This window comes from Mus musculus, chromosome 11, assembly GCF_000001635.26.
Source record: "Mus musculus strain C57BL/6J chromosome 11, GRCm38.p6 C57BL/6J".
Lineage (NCBI taxonomy): Eukaryota > Metazoa > Chordata > Mammalia > Rodentia > Muridae > Mus > Mus musculus.
Window position 1 is genome coordinate 121,221,787 of NC_000077.6, and position 15,390 is coordinate 121,237,176.

Below are 15,390 nucleotides of genomic sequence, written 5' to 3' on the forward strand. Positions count from 1 at the left end.
TGGTTCCTGGCCTAAGACAGTATCAACCACATGCCCAAGCTGACCTCATCTTTGGAATCAGGCCACCTGGGGTCCATGCTGGCCCTGTCATTTCCTGGTACAATCTGGTAACATGCCCTGTGGCTGGAGTCCCAGGCTGCCTGCACTGTCCTCTCTTAGTTCAAGACTCTAAGCAGGTAATAAGAGTACAATTGTACTGAGTGTAACATGCTGCCAATAGTGTGTCCCGTTCATGGTTGTGAGAAAAACTGCCAGGCAGTAGTGTGCTTTTGATTGTTGAAATGTGACCATTTATTTTTTTGTCCCAATGTTACACGGAGGCATGGAATAATACCAGCTCCAGGGACTGAGGATATGGGTGTAGCTATGTAACCTTGAGTCTCAGCAGGCACACTCAAGTCAAATCATGGCTGCTGTCTCCCCCAGCCTTCTAAGTAGGTGGAACAACCTCGTGCAGCAGTTGGAGGTGGCCCTGCAGCCGGTCTTCTACCCGGACACCATAGAGGAGTGGCTGGAGGAGAATGTGCTCCCGAGTCTGCAGCGACTGCAGGATCTGCTGCAGGACCTGGGTGAGGCGGCTGCCCGACAGCCACCACCCACCAGCCCAGGCTGGGACACAGGGCAGAACCCCTGAGAGGCTGGGGCCCTGTATATCAGCCTGGACACCACCAAGATTTCTGTTTCACTGGCCCAGCCATGTGGAGCCTGTGCTCTTCCTGCTGAGCTCCGGACACCTGTGCAGACAGGCTCTCCAACTGTATGAACAGTAACTTTGGGCAAAGCAGAAAACAGAAAGGCACATTTGCAAGTTGCATGTAGAGCTTTATTACTTCTGAAATAAAAAGACCAGTAGAAGTGGAAGTCCCACCAGCAGAAACTCTAATCAGCTTTTTACCACCATAGAGAATTGAATGCTGTCACCCAGGAGTGAGTCTATGACAGCACCTAAGACACCTTCCTCTCTTGTCTAAAGTACCTTAAGAGCCTATAGGCAACAAGCCAAAACCCAACAAGCTATACTTCACGTTTCATCTGGGGAGAGAAATCTCTAACTTATCCACTTAAAAAGCTCACTTTGGCATGTTTAAGGGACCATATTCCCCAAGTCAGAACTAGTGGCAGTCACTTCAGAAGACCTGTTCATAGTTCTTGCCTAACTACCATGCTCGGCTTAGGTACAGTGGCCTCAAGGCCTTTGTCTATGTAACTTCAATTCCCCAGTTCTGCCTGATGAGGTATGCGTATGAGGCTTCGAGGAGCTGTGTTAGGCCAGAGAGCCACAGCTTCCAGGCCTAGAGGCCAGGCTGGGAACTTAGTAAACAATGTACTTTTGAGCAACTTGAGTCCACCCAGAAGGAGACTAGAAGAGCAGAAAAGGACCATTAGTGGTTGGTACCAACTTTTCTTAGAAGAGGCCATGGCCCAGGCTGGCCTTGAACGTTCTTCCCGCTGCAGTTCTCAACACTGGGATTTATTGGGCTGTGTCTCCACATGCCTGTTTTCTTCAGGTCTTTTCAAGGCTCGAAAGGCTAAGACTGTTTCTGTAAGGGATCCCCCAGGTCTTAAAGGCTGCAGGATGCCAGGAGAGGTGATCTTTCCTCTGCTAGCACCTTCTTTCCAGGCTGGGTTGGGAGAGCCTTCCATTCCTGACAGCTGGGCTCCAACACTGCTGGGCTCTCAGACACATGGTCTAAGAAGGAACTGGGTAGTCAGCAGCACTCGGATTCCTCTGAGAGTTCTGTGGTCAGGTGTCCAGCATCCAGAGTTGCCTTCAGGGAAGCCCCTGACCACTGAGAGTGTCCATCTTGAGGGATGGTCAGAGGGAACAGACATCACTGTGCATAGGAGTGTGTCTGCCCACGTGCATATAGGTGTCTCACTCACTAGGAATGGAGTCTTGCTTACAGTAGCCTGGAGTGGCAAGGTGTCTCCAAGGCAGGCACTAGGCCTATGCTGAAGAGAGCTTGGCATTTTCTGCTTCAGATTGCCCTTGGGTGAGCTTATCCAGACCAGGCTGTGCTGCCCAACCCAGAGCTGCAGTGTAACTCTGGAGAAGGCACTCATTTCTGAGACCTTGCCCCCCCTAGATGTAGCATCCACACCCTGCATCCTGATAGATGCAACCTTTCTGGGTTGTGGCAGAGGTCTAGCCCAAGGTTCTGCAAAGTGTAGAAGCATAAACAAGCAAAAGGCAGGTGGCCCATAGTAGAACTGCCCAAGGAGCCACAGGCAGGTGCCCAAGATCTGCCTGTACCCTTACAATTGTCAAGTCGGTTGGAGATGCATCAGAAGTGGATGGCATTTACCTGCAGCCAGTCCACACTGTCAACTCTGGCCACCAGGGCCATCAGGTTCACTGTCGCTGCTCTGTGACCGTTCTGAGGGGCTCTCCAGGCGGTGCAGCTCCAAGAAGCTAGTGATGAGTTTGGCAATGGCTTCCACATCACTAGACCATCATCAAGAAAGCAGGTCACCTTGGCAAAGGGTACAGTTCCACACCACACCACAAAAGACCCACACTGTCTCACCCCCTATGATACACCTACAACACCCCCAGGGGTCCCAAATAGGCCCAGTATCTCTGACCTTGGTCCTATTCTCACCAGACTCCCTAACCCTGTTCTGATGCCTCCCCCCATAGAAGCTATGGCAAAGCTGCTCCTAAGCACAGCCCCATACCCTGTCTACAACATCTAACTTCTCTGCTGCCCTGGAAAACACTAAGGGACAGATATCCCAGTCTTGCTCCATACCACTCTTACCTGCGTCGGCCCATGACTGCACTCTGAGTGAGAGGGTGGGAGAAGCCTGTTGCAAACCGGAGCACCACCATGTAGCCCTTCCCAAAGTAACGGACCTTTTCCTCCTCCACATTCACATCCTGGATGTCTTTCAACAGAACCACCACTGGGGACAGAAGGGTTTGCTGATGAGCAGTCCACCCTATGCTCTCACCCTATGCTGTGCGCAGGACAACCCGCTGAATAGTAGGAGGAGCATTGGTGACAAAAGCATTGGCTCGTCCACATTCAGGACGATGGACCCAGAATAACTTGTGGATAAGGATGCTCAGGAGAGCCCGACAGCTGCAGTTCCAGGCAGATGCTGGCTTTCCTGAGCAGTCCTACAACAGGGATGGATCCCTAAGCCCAAGCTGCCATCTTCATGATATCCTCTTTGCCTGATTTTACCTAAGGCTGGAAAACCTGTCTGGCTCCAGTGGGATAGCTCTGCCAGTTAGTTCTGTGTACAGAAAAACCATTGCTTAACTAATGCATGGCTGATACTGCATTCCCAAGAGCCACTGGGAAACCTATCTCATCTCACTGTCACAGTGACATGAGGGATGGCCATGGGGCTTGGAGCCTGTGGGGACTGGCTCTCAGATGAGCCAGGCTTCCAACAAGCTGCCTAAGGGGAAGTTCAACTCACACCCCACAAACCAGCTCTGGTCTTCATCTATGCCACTTTCAGCTATACACTGCCAGCACTCCACATAAGCTAGAGACCTGAACGCCTCGTAGCTTAACTCTTCATGTTAAAAGCCTACTAAGAGGCCTGTGCATGCACACACAGTTTACTTCCATGTTTGTAATGCACAATAGCTGGGCTGGATACATAAGGAAGAGACCTATGAGAACCTGATACCTCACAACAAGGCTACCTTCCAAACCCAGAGGTCCAAGGGTTGCAGGGTTCCTCTGACCATCTCACTGCAGGACTAGCAAAGCTGACAACCAGGTACAGGATAATCGACAAAGGCCAAGTGGTTCCTGAAGACTAGGATGGCTCCTTGCTAGTCTACCTGGCACAGTAACCTCTTGTCACCCTCACCCAACTAGGAGCTGCCAAGGAGTTTCCATTCTTCCTGACAGGCTAAGTCCTTAAGTATGCAAAATATCTGCCTGGATCTATCCCTGCAAGCCAGGATATGTCTGAGGACCCTCATTCCTTGAGCAGTTGGACTTGAACCCAAGCCATCCAGGCCTCACCAAGCTGTAGGTCCCCACGTCTTACCTTGATCGTGGCCCGCTCTGAGAAGAGTCAGCAGCTTCTTGTAGAGGCTGAATGTTTTTAAGATGACCTTCCCAGTGTTCTTGTTGAAAATGGCCTCCTGCAAACCAATATATGCTAAGCACACAGAACTCCAGGGAGAGGACGGAGCTTATGCTGAGGTATTAGCCCCACCCACACTGGTACAAATACGCAATTTGCCCAGGTGGAAATCCAAAGTCTCCAGGACTCTTCCAGAGGTACCTTCTGTGCCTAACCTCTTGTACTCCTTGTGAGTAAGGGACACATGAGAGAAAGCAGATAGAATGGGTGCTCTTCTCTCTTCCTGAGAGCAAGACCAGCCTGGGGAATCTTGCCCAGCAGGTATGAGGCCCCAGGTTCAACCCTAAGTACTGGGTAAATAAAAGAACAAAAGGACAGGATGGTAATGAGGCCATTAAGCAAAAAGCAGAAGCCCAGGCCAGGCAGCTTCAAGAATTCTGAGAAGTCCAAGACTAAGGGAAGGGGGCATCCCCAAAAGGTACCACCTGACTTTCCCCAGGCTCAGATTCCTGTCTGCCATTGTTAGGTGTACAGTGAGGACCTGGGTGGTCAGAGGAAGCCCCAAACCCCTGAACTTCAAAATGTTCTCACAGGTCCCTGCCCTGTGGAACCAGCCCAGCCAAGGGACATACAGACTTGTTGTAACAACCCGGGGGGGGGGGGGGCGCTACTGTGCGCCAAGTGGGGTGTTTTATGCCCATCAGAAGGTTGAGGCAATTGGCTTTCTTTTGAGTTTGAGGCAAGCCTGCAACATAACAAAACACACTACATAGAACCTTAGTGAAAACTGTTGTGAGTAGCTTTTCTAGAAAAGTCCAGAGATGTTTACAAGCAAAATCAAGGGAAGGGCTGAGTCCAGGTAACTGAATGCCTCTGAGCTGGGGCAGGTGCTTCTGAACGGGAAGGGTCCTACTGTTCCATCTTACCTCCCAGTCTTCCAAGTTCTGTACAGCCACAAATAGGCAGCCTGTGACATAGAAGAGCTTCCAGCCCAGACTATCTGCAAGCAGACAGTATATCAGCTCATTAGCTCAGGAGCCAAGGTGATGTCCATAGGTGGTCCTTCCCAGCCCAACCTTTCTTTTGGCTCAGATTAGAGGCTTAGGTAATGTGCTTCTGTCACCGGAGCTACTTAAGCCCCAAACTCTGCCTAATTCCACCTAGAGGATGGGTAGATCGATACAGCCTTGCCATGGAGATGGGACACATCCTCCCTGCAAGGTGACAGGCAAATGCTAAAGAGCTTTACAAGAGGACTTTGTAACACAGTAAGAGATTTAAGATACAAGACATGGCCTGGGATCATCTCCCACACAAGGCCACCCCAAAGCCACACACACCAAGACTGCTTTTTGTTCATTTCCAAGTGCAAGGAAGCTGAAGGGGAGAACATACTTTACCTCCACTGTAATAGGCAGCAGCCAGGCCAGTGGATAATATTCCTGTAGAGAGAGGGAGAGAGTACCTTGTTAACTAGCCAAGGGAAGACCCATTTCTTCACAGTGCTATAGCTGTCTCATGGTAGCACAGCTTGTTCAGGGGCAACAGGTAGAGGCTACCTAGTACAGAGTTGGTGAGCCAGCTAAGATGTTTGTTTCAAAACGGAGGAGAAGGGGACTGGAAAAGAGGGCTTACTGATTAAGAGTATATACTACTTTTGCAGAGGACCCAGTTCAGTACTCAGCACCAGCACCCATGTCAGGCCATCGCAACCTCATGCAACTTCAGCTCCAAGAGAGCTAATGCTCTTCTGGATTCCACAGGCACCTATACGTACCTGCATAGAACCCCCATATAGATACACACATAGTTTAAAAATAAAATTAAATAAAAAGCAAGATATCCCATCATGGCATTCACCAGACTTGTCTGCAAACAAATGACAAACGCACAAATGACCCTGAGGTAGGTATTGCTTACATGGGATGAGGGATGAAGACTACTTACAGAATTATAACAACACCCGAGCATAACATGCAGAAAAGCATGTGTATATCATAAGGACAGACTGCAGAGATGCTGCTGAAGCCACAGCTAGTGCCTCACCTCAGACTGTACAGCCCAGCCAACACAAGTGCACCTGTCCCTGAGATACAAGAGCCTTCTGACAGGCAGCGATGGAGGAAGAGGCTAAGTGCGCTTATGAAGAGGTCTGAGCCAGGGAAGAGGAAAGATGGGAACCCATGATCACCTGTCACACAGAAGGAAAACTATAGTGACCTCATAAAAAGCAGATAGGCTGGGAGGGCATCTCAGTGTTAAAGAAGTGTGCCCAGCTTGCAAGGCAGGGAGGGTATCTCAGTGTTAGAGTGTGCCTAGCATGCAAGGGGGTCGGTCCTGCATGCCATCTGAAAGAAAAGGCACCCTGAGGGTTAATGAAACATGCTTTATCAAGGCCTTGTATTGAGAACCTCTAATAGAACACAAAGAAGCTGTTTACGTCGCTTTTTAGATTGGGGGTGGGGTGGGGGGTGGGAAGCCTTACCGACCAGCAGGGACCAAGACCGGATGCCTGGAGCCCTCTTCAGATGGAGGCGGGTGCTGGTGCGTGTCTCCACCTGCATATACATTCTTGGAACCTGGGCTCTACTGCACAGCCGACCAGGCTTGGAAAAACACAACTGAAGCCTGCAACCAGTGCACATAGGCAGCACCTCATTAGTCCAGTCAGGAGGCCAGGGGAAGGTCCACAGCAGACCCCGAACACCTTTCTCTTATGAGCCCACTTAACTCACAATTATGTATGGGCATCGGGGCTACACAGCTCACAAATTTGGTGTTGGTCTGAACTCACTTCCAAGCCCCCAGTCTTGTGAACCCTTTTCTTGACTGAACTCTTATCTTTAAGTTGTTCCATTAGTAAGCCCCCTCCCCCTCCCCCGCCCCGACACACACACACACAACTCAGGCTTCCGGCACCTTACCCGAATCTTCCAGAAACAACTCTTCCCACCAAGAACGGGAAGTGAAAGTACCATCGTGTATGAGTCTCTACATTCATAAGCTGTCAGATCCCTGTTATTGACGCCAGACTACCTAACAATGGCCCAAATGCGCCGAATTAATGGGACACTGCGGCAGGACGTCTGGAGATTAACACCCAAGGCCCCAGTTCTGAGTGGCTCCTTGGATTCCCAGGGGCAATCAAGCTTCATACCCTACATCCTCAAGAATCCTAGTTAGGCACATAACTTGCCTCCCTCTGGCTTCAGTTACCAACAAGCTCCACTAGCGGCCCGTTACGCTGGCTCCTCCTCCGGAGTGCACACGCCCGGCTTCCTCAATTTGCCTTGCGCCTGGTCCAGATCCGCAAGCGATGACCCGCACAGGGCTCGGCGGGTCGGAACCCGAAAAGTTGTAGGACACGCACCTATGCGGACAACGAGGGACTTGTAGGAGAATGAGTGGGAGAGAACAGCCCCTCGAACTTCCGGACTTCTGTTCCGCAGACTTCCGGGATAAGAGCTGGGTGGGAACCTCCCAGGGGTGGAGACTGAGTGATTACGCAGTCGGGGGTTGTGCCTTTGTGCTTCACACTCCTGGGGACAGGGACAGGTAGGGCACCTGAATTTAGCCCCTTGGCCAACCAAGAAAGATGTCACTCAAGGAGGTTTCCTAGTTAAGCAGGATATGGGCGTGGTTTAGAAGCCTGGGGAGTGAGTGGATCTGGATTGGGTTTTTTTGTTTGTTTGTTTTTGGGGGGTTTTTTGGGTTTTCCAGACAAGGTTTCTCTGTGTAGCTCTGGCTGGCCTGGAACTCAGAGGGATCTTCATGCTTCTGCCTCCCGAATGCTGGGATTAAAGGTGTGTGCCACCGCCTCCTGGCTAGATCTGTAATTTTCAGGAAATGATAAGAGGTCATATTCACCAGATGCCTAAGGTATAGCAAACATGATCTGACTACCCGAGGTCAATCTAACAAAAGATGCACAATAAATGAAAGTGGGGACATGGCCACTCCTAGGTATTGTTGACGAGTTTCTTATTGTAAATGTGAGGGAAAGCACATATGGAAGCGTCTGGTTGAACATGTCCAGCAGAATAGAGCCATGAGAGGAAAGAGAGAGGGGCAGAGTAAGAGATGAAGAGAGGCGAGATGGAGACAAAAGACCAAGAGGGCAGACAGCACGTAGTCACGATGTCAGATGTCAGCACGTAGTCACGATGTCTGGGTTTTATAGGCAAAGAGAAGTTGGAGGGAAGGGAAGGGAAGGGGAGGGGAGTTGAGGGGAGGGAAGGGAAGGGAAGGCAGGGGCTTGGGCAGGGTTAGAGAGGTCTAGGGTAGTGGGCAAGAGCTGAGGAGTCAGGACTCTGTAACAGGTACTTGCTGAGAGCATGGCCATCATCTACTTTGATGGTCAATAGGCACCTCAGTTAGCCATTTGTCCCCGGTTTCTTTCAGACCTAACACACAATAACTAGTGACGTAAAACCTGGATCACATGTTCCTATTTTGTAGTTTGCCTCCAACATACCTACGATGATCTGTGGGTGCTAGGACGGCATGCTGGAGCAGAGATTTCCATTACTTTACCGTTCTCTTTAGATCTACTTGTTATGGGATTCCTAATTTTATAATGACTTTATAAAAGTACACAGCATGACCCTTGAAGTTTTGTCAATTTATAGTTACAGTATATACTGAGAAAACTGGATGAGGCAGTCTCTCTCTAATATTTACTTATTTATTTTATGTATAGGAATACACTGTAGCTGTCTTCAGACACACCAGAAGAGGGCATCAGATCCCATTGCAAATGGTTGTGAGCCACCATGTGGTTGCTGGGAATTGAACCTCAGGACCTCTGGGAAAGTAGCTAGTACTCTTTACTATTGAGCCAACTCTCGATCCCTGTTTTTTGTTGTTTTTGCTTGTCTGTATGATGTGCGTGTGTGAGTGTGTGCATGTATTTCTGGTTGGCCTGGAACTCTGGGATCTGGCCCAATCTGTCTTGCGAGTGCTAGAATTAAAAGCACACGCTGCTATACTCAGTTTAAAGCTGGATTTATTCTCTTTTTTTTTCTTTTTTTCTCTTTCTCTTTATCTCTCCCTCTCCTTTTTTTTTTTTTTTTTTTCAAAACCTGGCTGTCCTGGAACTCACTCTGTAGACCAGGCTAGCTTCAAATACACAGAGATCTACCTGCCTCTGTCTCTTGAGTGCTGGGAACTGCCCAGTTTAAGAAGAGGCTTTTATTTATAGACTGGCACCAGGTCTACACCCAGGACTCGGAATTCCTGAATGCAGTCCCCAGTCACCTCAGTCAGGGGTTTATAAAGGCAAAAACCACAAGTTACATTCTGTGCTAGTACAAGCAGAAGGTCCTCTTATGCAAAACAAGCTTTATTTACCGAAGCAGAAACAGAAATTTAAAAAGTAACCTTTAACAGCCCTTAACATTTGGAAGTCTAATTTTGCTTTGCAGTTCTCAAAAAGCCCAGAGATTTTAAACTGTAAACATAACATTAGCGTTAGCCATGAACATAATGTTAGCCATGACTGTGCTGTGTGCCGAGATTACAGCTTGAATGGTACCTCCATCGTGAGTCAGTTGTGCTAAGGCCTGGGGCCCTGTTACACTAGAACTCACTATGTAGACCAGGCAGGCCTCCAACTCAGAGTCCTCCTGCCTCTGCCTCTTAGGTGCTGGGATTAAAGGTGTGTGTCACTATATCTAGCTGCTTTTAGTTAATTTTTAAAAAACACTTAACTTTGGAGATCACACAGTCTAGCAATAATTTATTTCCCCTAATAGGTTTGTTGTAGGTGACACCTCTGCCTGTACCTGTAGGCCAAAAGATCCAAGCCGACTTCTGGGTTTGAAAACTCTATCAAACCCCACCAATTCCTGAGCATGAAAACCACTAATCCCTAAACTAGAAATCCCACCAATCCCTGGGCTTGAACTGAAACCTCACCAATCCCCACCCTGGAAATCTCCACCCTGGAAAGCTCTGGCACAGCCACATCGACTGGAAACAGTGACAGTCACAAAGCCAGCACAGCTGCTTGACACAGTTCCTGCTGAGCTGAGCTGAGCTGAATGCTGTGATCACTGCCATTCTGTCACCTTTGAGGCTTGGTCTCTGTGTGCTGCATCCTTGGGGACTTTCTGCATTATGATTCACTTTGTGTCTTTTCCTGAGAAAAATTATATTCCAGTCTCTCTTAGGAAAATTCTAAAATTAACCTTATCTGGCTGTATGCGTAAGCCTTCCTTATGCTCTGGAGACCATTAAAACACAGATAAACACATAATTAGATAAGACCATTACTGCAGGAAACTTCTTGGTGTATCACCCCCTGAGCTAACTCAAACAGTGTAATTGGTGCAGGGTAAACCGAGACAACTGACAAACTCTGACTGGCCAGGAGAATAGGTTACATTCAAGGCCTCCCTTTACAGTATGCTTAGAGCTTTCTGAAAATGAAGTTTAAAGATAGGGGGTTGTACAGGATACACCCTTGGAGGAATAGAACTAACTCAGTAAGTAACATAGGTTGACTAAAATAAATTTTTCCTACTTTATAGCATAGGTGATGAAGTAATAAAAGAAGTTAGGTATTAGTATTTGTTATTAATAAAAAGACCAGTTCAGATATTTTGTTTGTCTGGAGTGCTTTAAAACTGCAAACATTGCCAGCCAAAAAGCAGGCTGTCATGTAATAAATGTGTTTGCTTTGGAGGAGACATTCTTTAGGTTCTTTAAATTGGAGTTATAGGGCTGATGATAAAAATAAAATCTGTTCTATTTGTATTTTCTGATTGTGACTGAACTTGTAACTCTGGACATAAAGTGAAAAATCAAATATAATCGATACTTCCTGAATAATCATTGTTTTGTGAAATTGTCTTTTGTTCTGTGAAACCTGTAAAATAAAGAAGCACCTGATTACCAGTCAGTCACAGGGGCAAGACTGCCTGGCCACCTCCGCACTCACTCACCTTATCTCCTCCATGGCTGGACTGCCCTGTAGAAAAACTGCCTGGGCAGGCTCCTGGCAAAACTCCTCCCCGAAGAAGCCCTATATAAGCCTGTCTCCTGCTCAACTCCAATCTACTTCTCATCCAAGCATAGGCAACCACTCTCTTTGTTCTGTCACAGCAAATCTCTTGATGAGGTTTGTTGTGTCGGGTTACTTTGTGGTAGTCCTTGGCTCCCTACTGCTAGAATGATCTCCTTTCAGAGCTGTAACACTTCCACTGTAACGACAGTTTAACAACATTGGTGGTTTCCCTCAGAGCTGTGCAACTATTGGGGAAAGCTTTCCCCCTCAGCATACAGCTGCACTGCTCTCATTGAGAAAGCCTTTCCTCTCGGAGATGTAACCCAGTACCTATGTAGTAAGCTAAAATCATTGAGCTAAGCGATAGAGCATTTGCCTGAGACTAAGCAAACCCCGTTGCTTTGAGTGTAGCTGAGAGTCTAGAAGGCAGATTGAAAGCAAGCTCTATTGGTTCAGTGTAGGTAGTTTGTTTTTCCAACACCTATGCTTAATGAAACTGAACAATTTCTGTACCTCTCAGAAACTGGTGTTGGTTATGCAAAACTTGTTTATAATTATCCACTTGCAGAGCTATAATGGCAACACAGGGCAATATAAACATCTTAAAATTTATTATATATTCATTGGCATTTGCCTGCATGCATTCTGTGTGAAGCTGTCAGAATTGCTGCAACTGGAGTACAGTTTTGAGCTGCCATGTGAGGGCTTGGAATTGAACCCATGTCCTCTGGAAGAACAGCCAGTGCTCTAAACTGCTGAGCCATCTCCCCAGCCCCCAATATAAATATTTTATCAGGAAAGTACATATAAGCAACAAAAGCTGAAAGTCTCTCTCAGACAGAAGGAAGATCAGCTGCTAAGAAAACTCTCAGACCAGACCAGCTGCCTGGAAGAGGGTTAGACCAACTGGGACACTTAGAAAAGAGACACTCTCCAACCTCTTGAGCTACCTGTAAGCTGTGGCATGTGCTCCAGGGTCCCAGATTTGTGAGCTGTCACCCAAGCTGTGGTTGGCTTTTGTGATGCACTTTGAATCACTTTGACTCTCATAACCCCTCACCCATATTCCTGCAAATAACCCAGTAGAACTCATTGTTTCCCCAGGTTAGATTCTGGTGGGATCCATACTGTGGTCTGTCATGGGCTCCCTCTTTGGGATGAGGATCATGTGTATGTTGTGACATAATGACAAATCAGGAAGTTCTGTCACACAACCCTGAAAAAATAATAAATAAGAAGTACATGCCTGAAGAGTTCAGTATGACCTAAGAAAACATCTTGCAGGCTGTGTATGTGGCTCAATATAGAATACATATTTGATCTATTTTGATTTACTTGTTTATTTTTTAGATAGGGCCTCACTTTAGTTCTGGGTTGTCCGGAACTCGCTGTGTGAACCAGGCAAGCCTTAACCTCGTGGGGATCCGCCTGTCTCCAAAGCGCTTGGATAAAAGAAGTGCAAAACCATAGCTGGCCTTTGATTTTATTTTGTGTGTGTAAATGTTTTTCCTGTGTGTAGTATGTGTACCACATGTATGTCTGGTGCTCACAGAGGTCAAAAGAGTGCGTCGCTGCCAGCCAGTCATGGTGCACGCCTTTAATCCCAGCACCTGGGAGGCAGAGTCAGGTGGATCCCAGATTTCAAGGCCAGGCTGGTCTACAGAGTGAGTTCCAGGACAGCCAGGTTACACACAGAAACCCTGTCTCAAAACCAAACCAAACCAAAACAAAACAAATCCCCCAAAACCAAAAGAACAACAAAAACCAAGCAGGGTGTCACATACCCTGGAGACAGGAGTTAATGGAAATGTTGGGAACCAATACACAGAATCAGGAATCAACCCAGGTCCTCCGCAATGGCAAATGCTCTAAACTGCTAAGCCATTCCTCCAGCCTCAAGAGACTCCATCTTAATAAAACTCCACAAGTTGGGTGTGGACGTTAATGTTTGGTTACTGCTTCTAAGCATTAAGGTGTGGGTCATAGTGTCTGACTGGCTTCCAGCAGGATAACCAAATCAGATATAATATGTCATTGAACATTTGTAGACTCTTAAGTGTAAGAGTAATCTTTACACAGCTCTCCGCAGTAGTGAAGGGTACTTGATATCAAGTTATTTCTACCAGAATTTTGAGAATAAAAACAGTTTTAGCTATATAAGCGTGCAGAACAAAAAGAATGTGTTGACAGTTCATATGAGTGTAGCTCAAAGAATGTAGAAACAAAAGAAACTCCCCAACTAGACAACTAGACAGTCTTATGATTCCTGTCTTCCCTTCTCTAGTCTTGCCTAACCTTGCAGTTAGTAATCAAGAGGATCAGCAAAATGGCTGAGCTCCTAGAGTTGGTTCTGAGTTTGATCCTTGGAACCAGGATGGTAGGAGAGAACCAACATCTGTATGTGTGCAAGTATATACACAAATGCACACACATACACATATACATATATATTTTTTCCATGTACATGGGAAAATTGCATGAAACAGGAGAGAGGAAGAGAACCAGAAGATAGCTGTGAGACAGAACAGGTTTTGGTTCTGGTGATAGGACCTGGAGCTCCTCGGGCGACTGCCCGTACTCCCGACATCACTGAGAATAATTTTAGTGAACTGAAAGTAAGGTAAACTCACAATGATGTTAACATTTTTATTTCTTTATGTTGTGTGTGCGCACATCCATAGTAGCAAGTGGAGGAGAGGACACCTTGCAGGGGTTTACCTTGCTTTACCTACTAAACCGTTTCACTGGGCCCTAAATTCATATTTCTTTTTGTTTTATGAGCGTTTTGGCAGCATGTGAGCAAATGCACTGTGTGTCTGTTGCCTCCGGTGGCCAGAAGAGGCGCTAGATCCCTCGAGTTGGAGCCCGGGAAGTTTCTAGCCAGTCAGTCACAGGTGCTAAGAACCAACTTTGATCCTCTGAAAGAAAGGCAGTGCTCTTAGCCATCATCTCCCTAGCCCCCTTATATTTCTAATGATATGTTTAAACTCAGCTTTTAGAAGGCACTGAAAAACAAACTCCATTTAACAAGCTAATTCAGAGAATTTAGGGCTGGGGATGTGACAGCCAGCTGTAACTTGGGGGCACTGTTACTGCTGGTCCAGAAACAGGCTGCTCTCAGTTATTAGAGACACTTCCCTCGGTAAACCATTATCCTATAATCTCATTCTATTATTGACATTCCAGGTCAAAGGTCAGTGGCCTTTAAGGGATGCCTGGTACTATAGTAAGTTTCTTTAGCTGTCCCAGGGGAGTTATATGTACATTATTACACAGGACGATTCTCTTGCCCAGCTGTGGATTCCATAGATAAGGTACATCTTTTGTATATTATGTAACTTGCCCTATTCTGTAGGTGGTGTGCAGCTATGATATCTACTTTATAAAGCTTTCCTTTAGCCTTCTTCCAGCATGCTGTTTGGCTCTAAAGCCGCTGTCCTTCAGGTAGGAGTAAGAATGCACTTATTTAATTTAAATTTGAATTGAGTCTGTCTTTGGTCTTTCCCAGGGGATTGGAACACAACAAAAGAATAATGCATTTAATCTGCCTTGGAGACAGGTCTCACTGTGTAGCAGTATAGGGCAGTGTTGGCTTTAATTTTATCATTTTCCTGCCTCAGCCTCCTGAGTGTTGGGTAATTGCCAATAGGCCTGCTCATCCTACCTGTCATTTTGTTTGTAGACAGGTACATGTGTAGTACTGGCCGTCCTGGAACTCAGAGATCTGCCTTGCTCTGTCTCCTGGGTTCTGGGACTAAAGGCATGCGCTAACTCGCCAAGATTCAAGGTCAGCCTACTTTGAATCTACACGCCAGACTCAGCAGCATTGCCCATAAAGCAAAGCAAGCCTGCTGCGCATGTGCACTTGTGCCGCACCGGCCTACGTGAGGCTTCGCTGGCTGGTCATGGCGGCGGTAGAGGGCGGCGCCGGCTCCGCCCTCCAGGAGACGCAGTAGAGCAGAACTTACGACGCTAACTTGATTGAGCGGGCCAGGCCGCGGCCACTGAGCAAGGCGCTCTGAGGTCGCCGCGATTCGGCCTCGTCCGCTCGGTCAGCGCACTCTTCCTGCCTCATACGCCCGCCTTTGCCAACTTTCCCCATTAGTCCTTAACCAGGCAAAAACTGACAGGAGGATATGTCCCGGCCGGGCAACTACTAGTCGAGGGACAAGCTCCACCCCCGTTCTCTGATTGGCTCCTGGGAGGGACCTGCCACTTCCTCACACTCTCATTGGCTTAAGCGGCGGAGGCGGGGTGAGCGTGCCATACCATCCTTGCACTCTTTTCATTGGCTCAGGGGTGTGGCTCATCTTGCTTAGGCTCTCTCA

General features: G+C 47.6%; 2 protein-coding genes across 21 annotated transcripts in view; one reads left to right on the forward strand and one right to left on the reverse strand.

Moving 5' to 3' along the window:
- The window catches only part of Hexdc (hexosaminidase (glycosyl hydrolase family 20, catalytic domain) containing), an 18,305-nt gene extending 17,434 nt beyond the window's left edge, over window positions 1–871 (forward strand). For 9 of the 16 annotated variants that reach the window (XR_003949438.1, XM_030245983.1, NM_001001333.2 and 6 more), the window contains one exon: window positions 427–870. Coding sequence is in view for 13 of the 16 variants with exons in the window: in XM_030245983.1 (XP_030101843.1) it covers window positions 427–634 (208 nt within the window). In the remaining 3 variants the exon portion in view is untranslated. Of the gene's footprint in view, window positions 1–426 lie in introns of all 16 variants that reach the window. The other 7 variants (XM_006533264.3, XM_006533269.3, XM_006533267.3 and 4 more) reach the window with 2 other exon arrangements.
- Window positions 802–7,523, reverse strand: Cybc1 (cytochrome b 245 chaperone 1). 5 transcript variants are annotated; one of them, NM_001252549.1, is made up of 7 exons: window positions 7,427–7,523; window positions 6,542–6,684; window positions 5,457–5,498; window positions 4,983–5,056; window positions 4,018–4,114; window positions 2,763–2,907; window positions 802–2,446 (listed from the first exon to the last, which is right to left on the reverse strand). In NM_001252549.1, exons 2-7 carry the CDS (start codon window positions 6,624–6,626, stop codon window positions 2,326–2,328), a joined length of 564 nt encoding a protein of 187 aa, NP_001239478.1. In that variant the 5' UTR covers window positions 6,627–6,684; window positions 7,427–7,523; the 3' UTR covers window positions 802–2,325. The 5 variants fall into 5 exon arrangements, with proteins under 5 accessions (NP_001239478.1, NP_001239477.1, NP_659081.1 ...); NM_001252548.1 differs by having other exon boundaries at window positions 7,273–7,523; NM_144832.2 differs by having other exon boundaries at window positions 7,253–7,523.
- Window positions 7,524–15,390: the final 7,867 nt, after the last annotated feature.

Coding starts and splice junctions, on each gene's coding strand:
- Cybc1 (NM_001254735.1), bottom strand. CDS start 7,057: ATGAATGTAGAGACTCATACACGATGGTACTTTCACTTCCCGTTCTTG. Junction 5,499..6,541: donor GTCTTGGTCCCTGCTGGTCG/GTAAGGCTTCCC, acceptor CTCTCTCTACAG/GAATATTATCCACTGGCCTG. Junction 2,447..2,762: donor GCAGTCATGGGCCGACGCAG/GTAAGAGTGGTA, acceptor ATGATGGTCTAG/TGATGTGGAAGCCATTGCCA.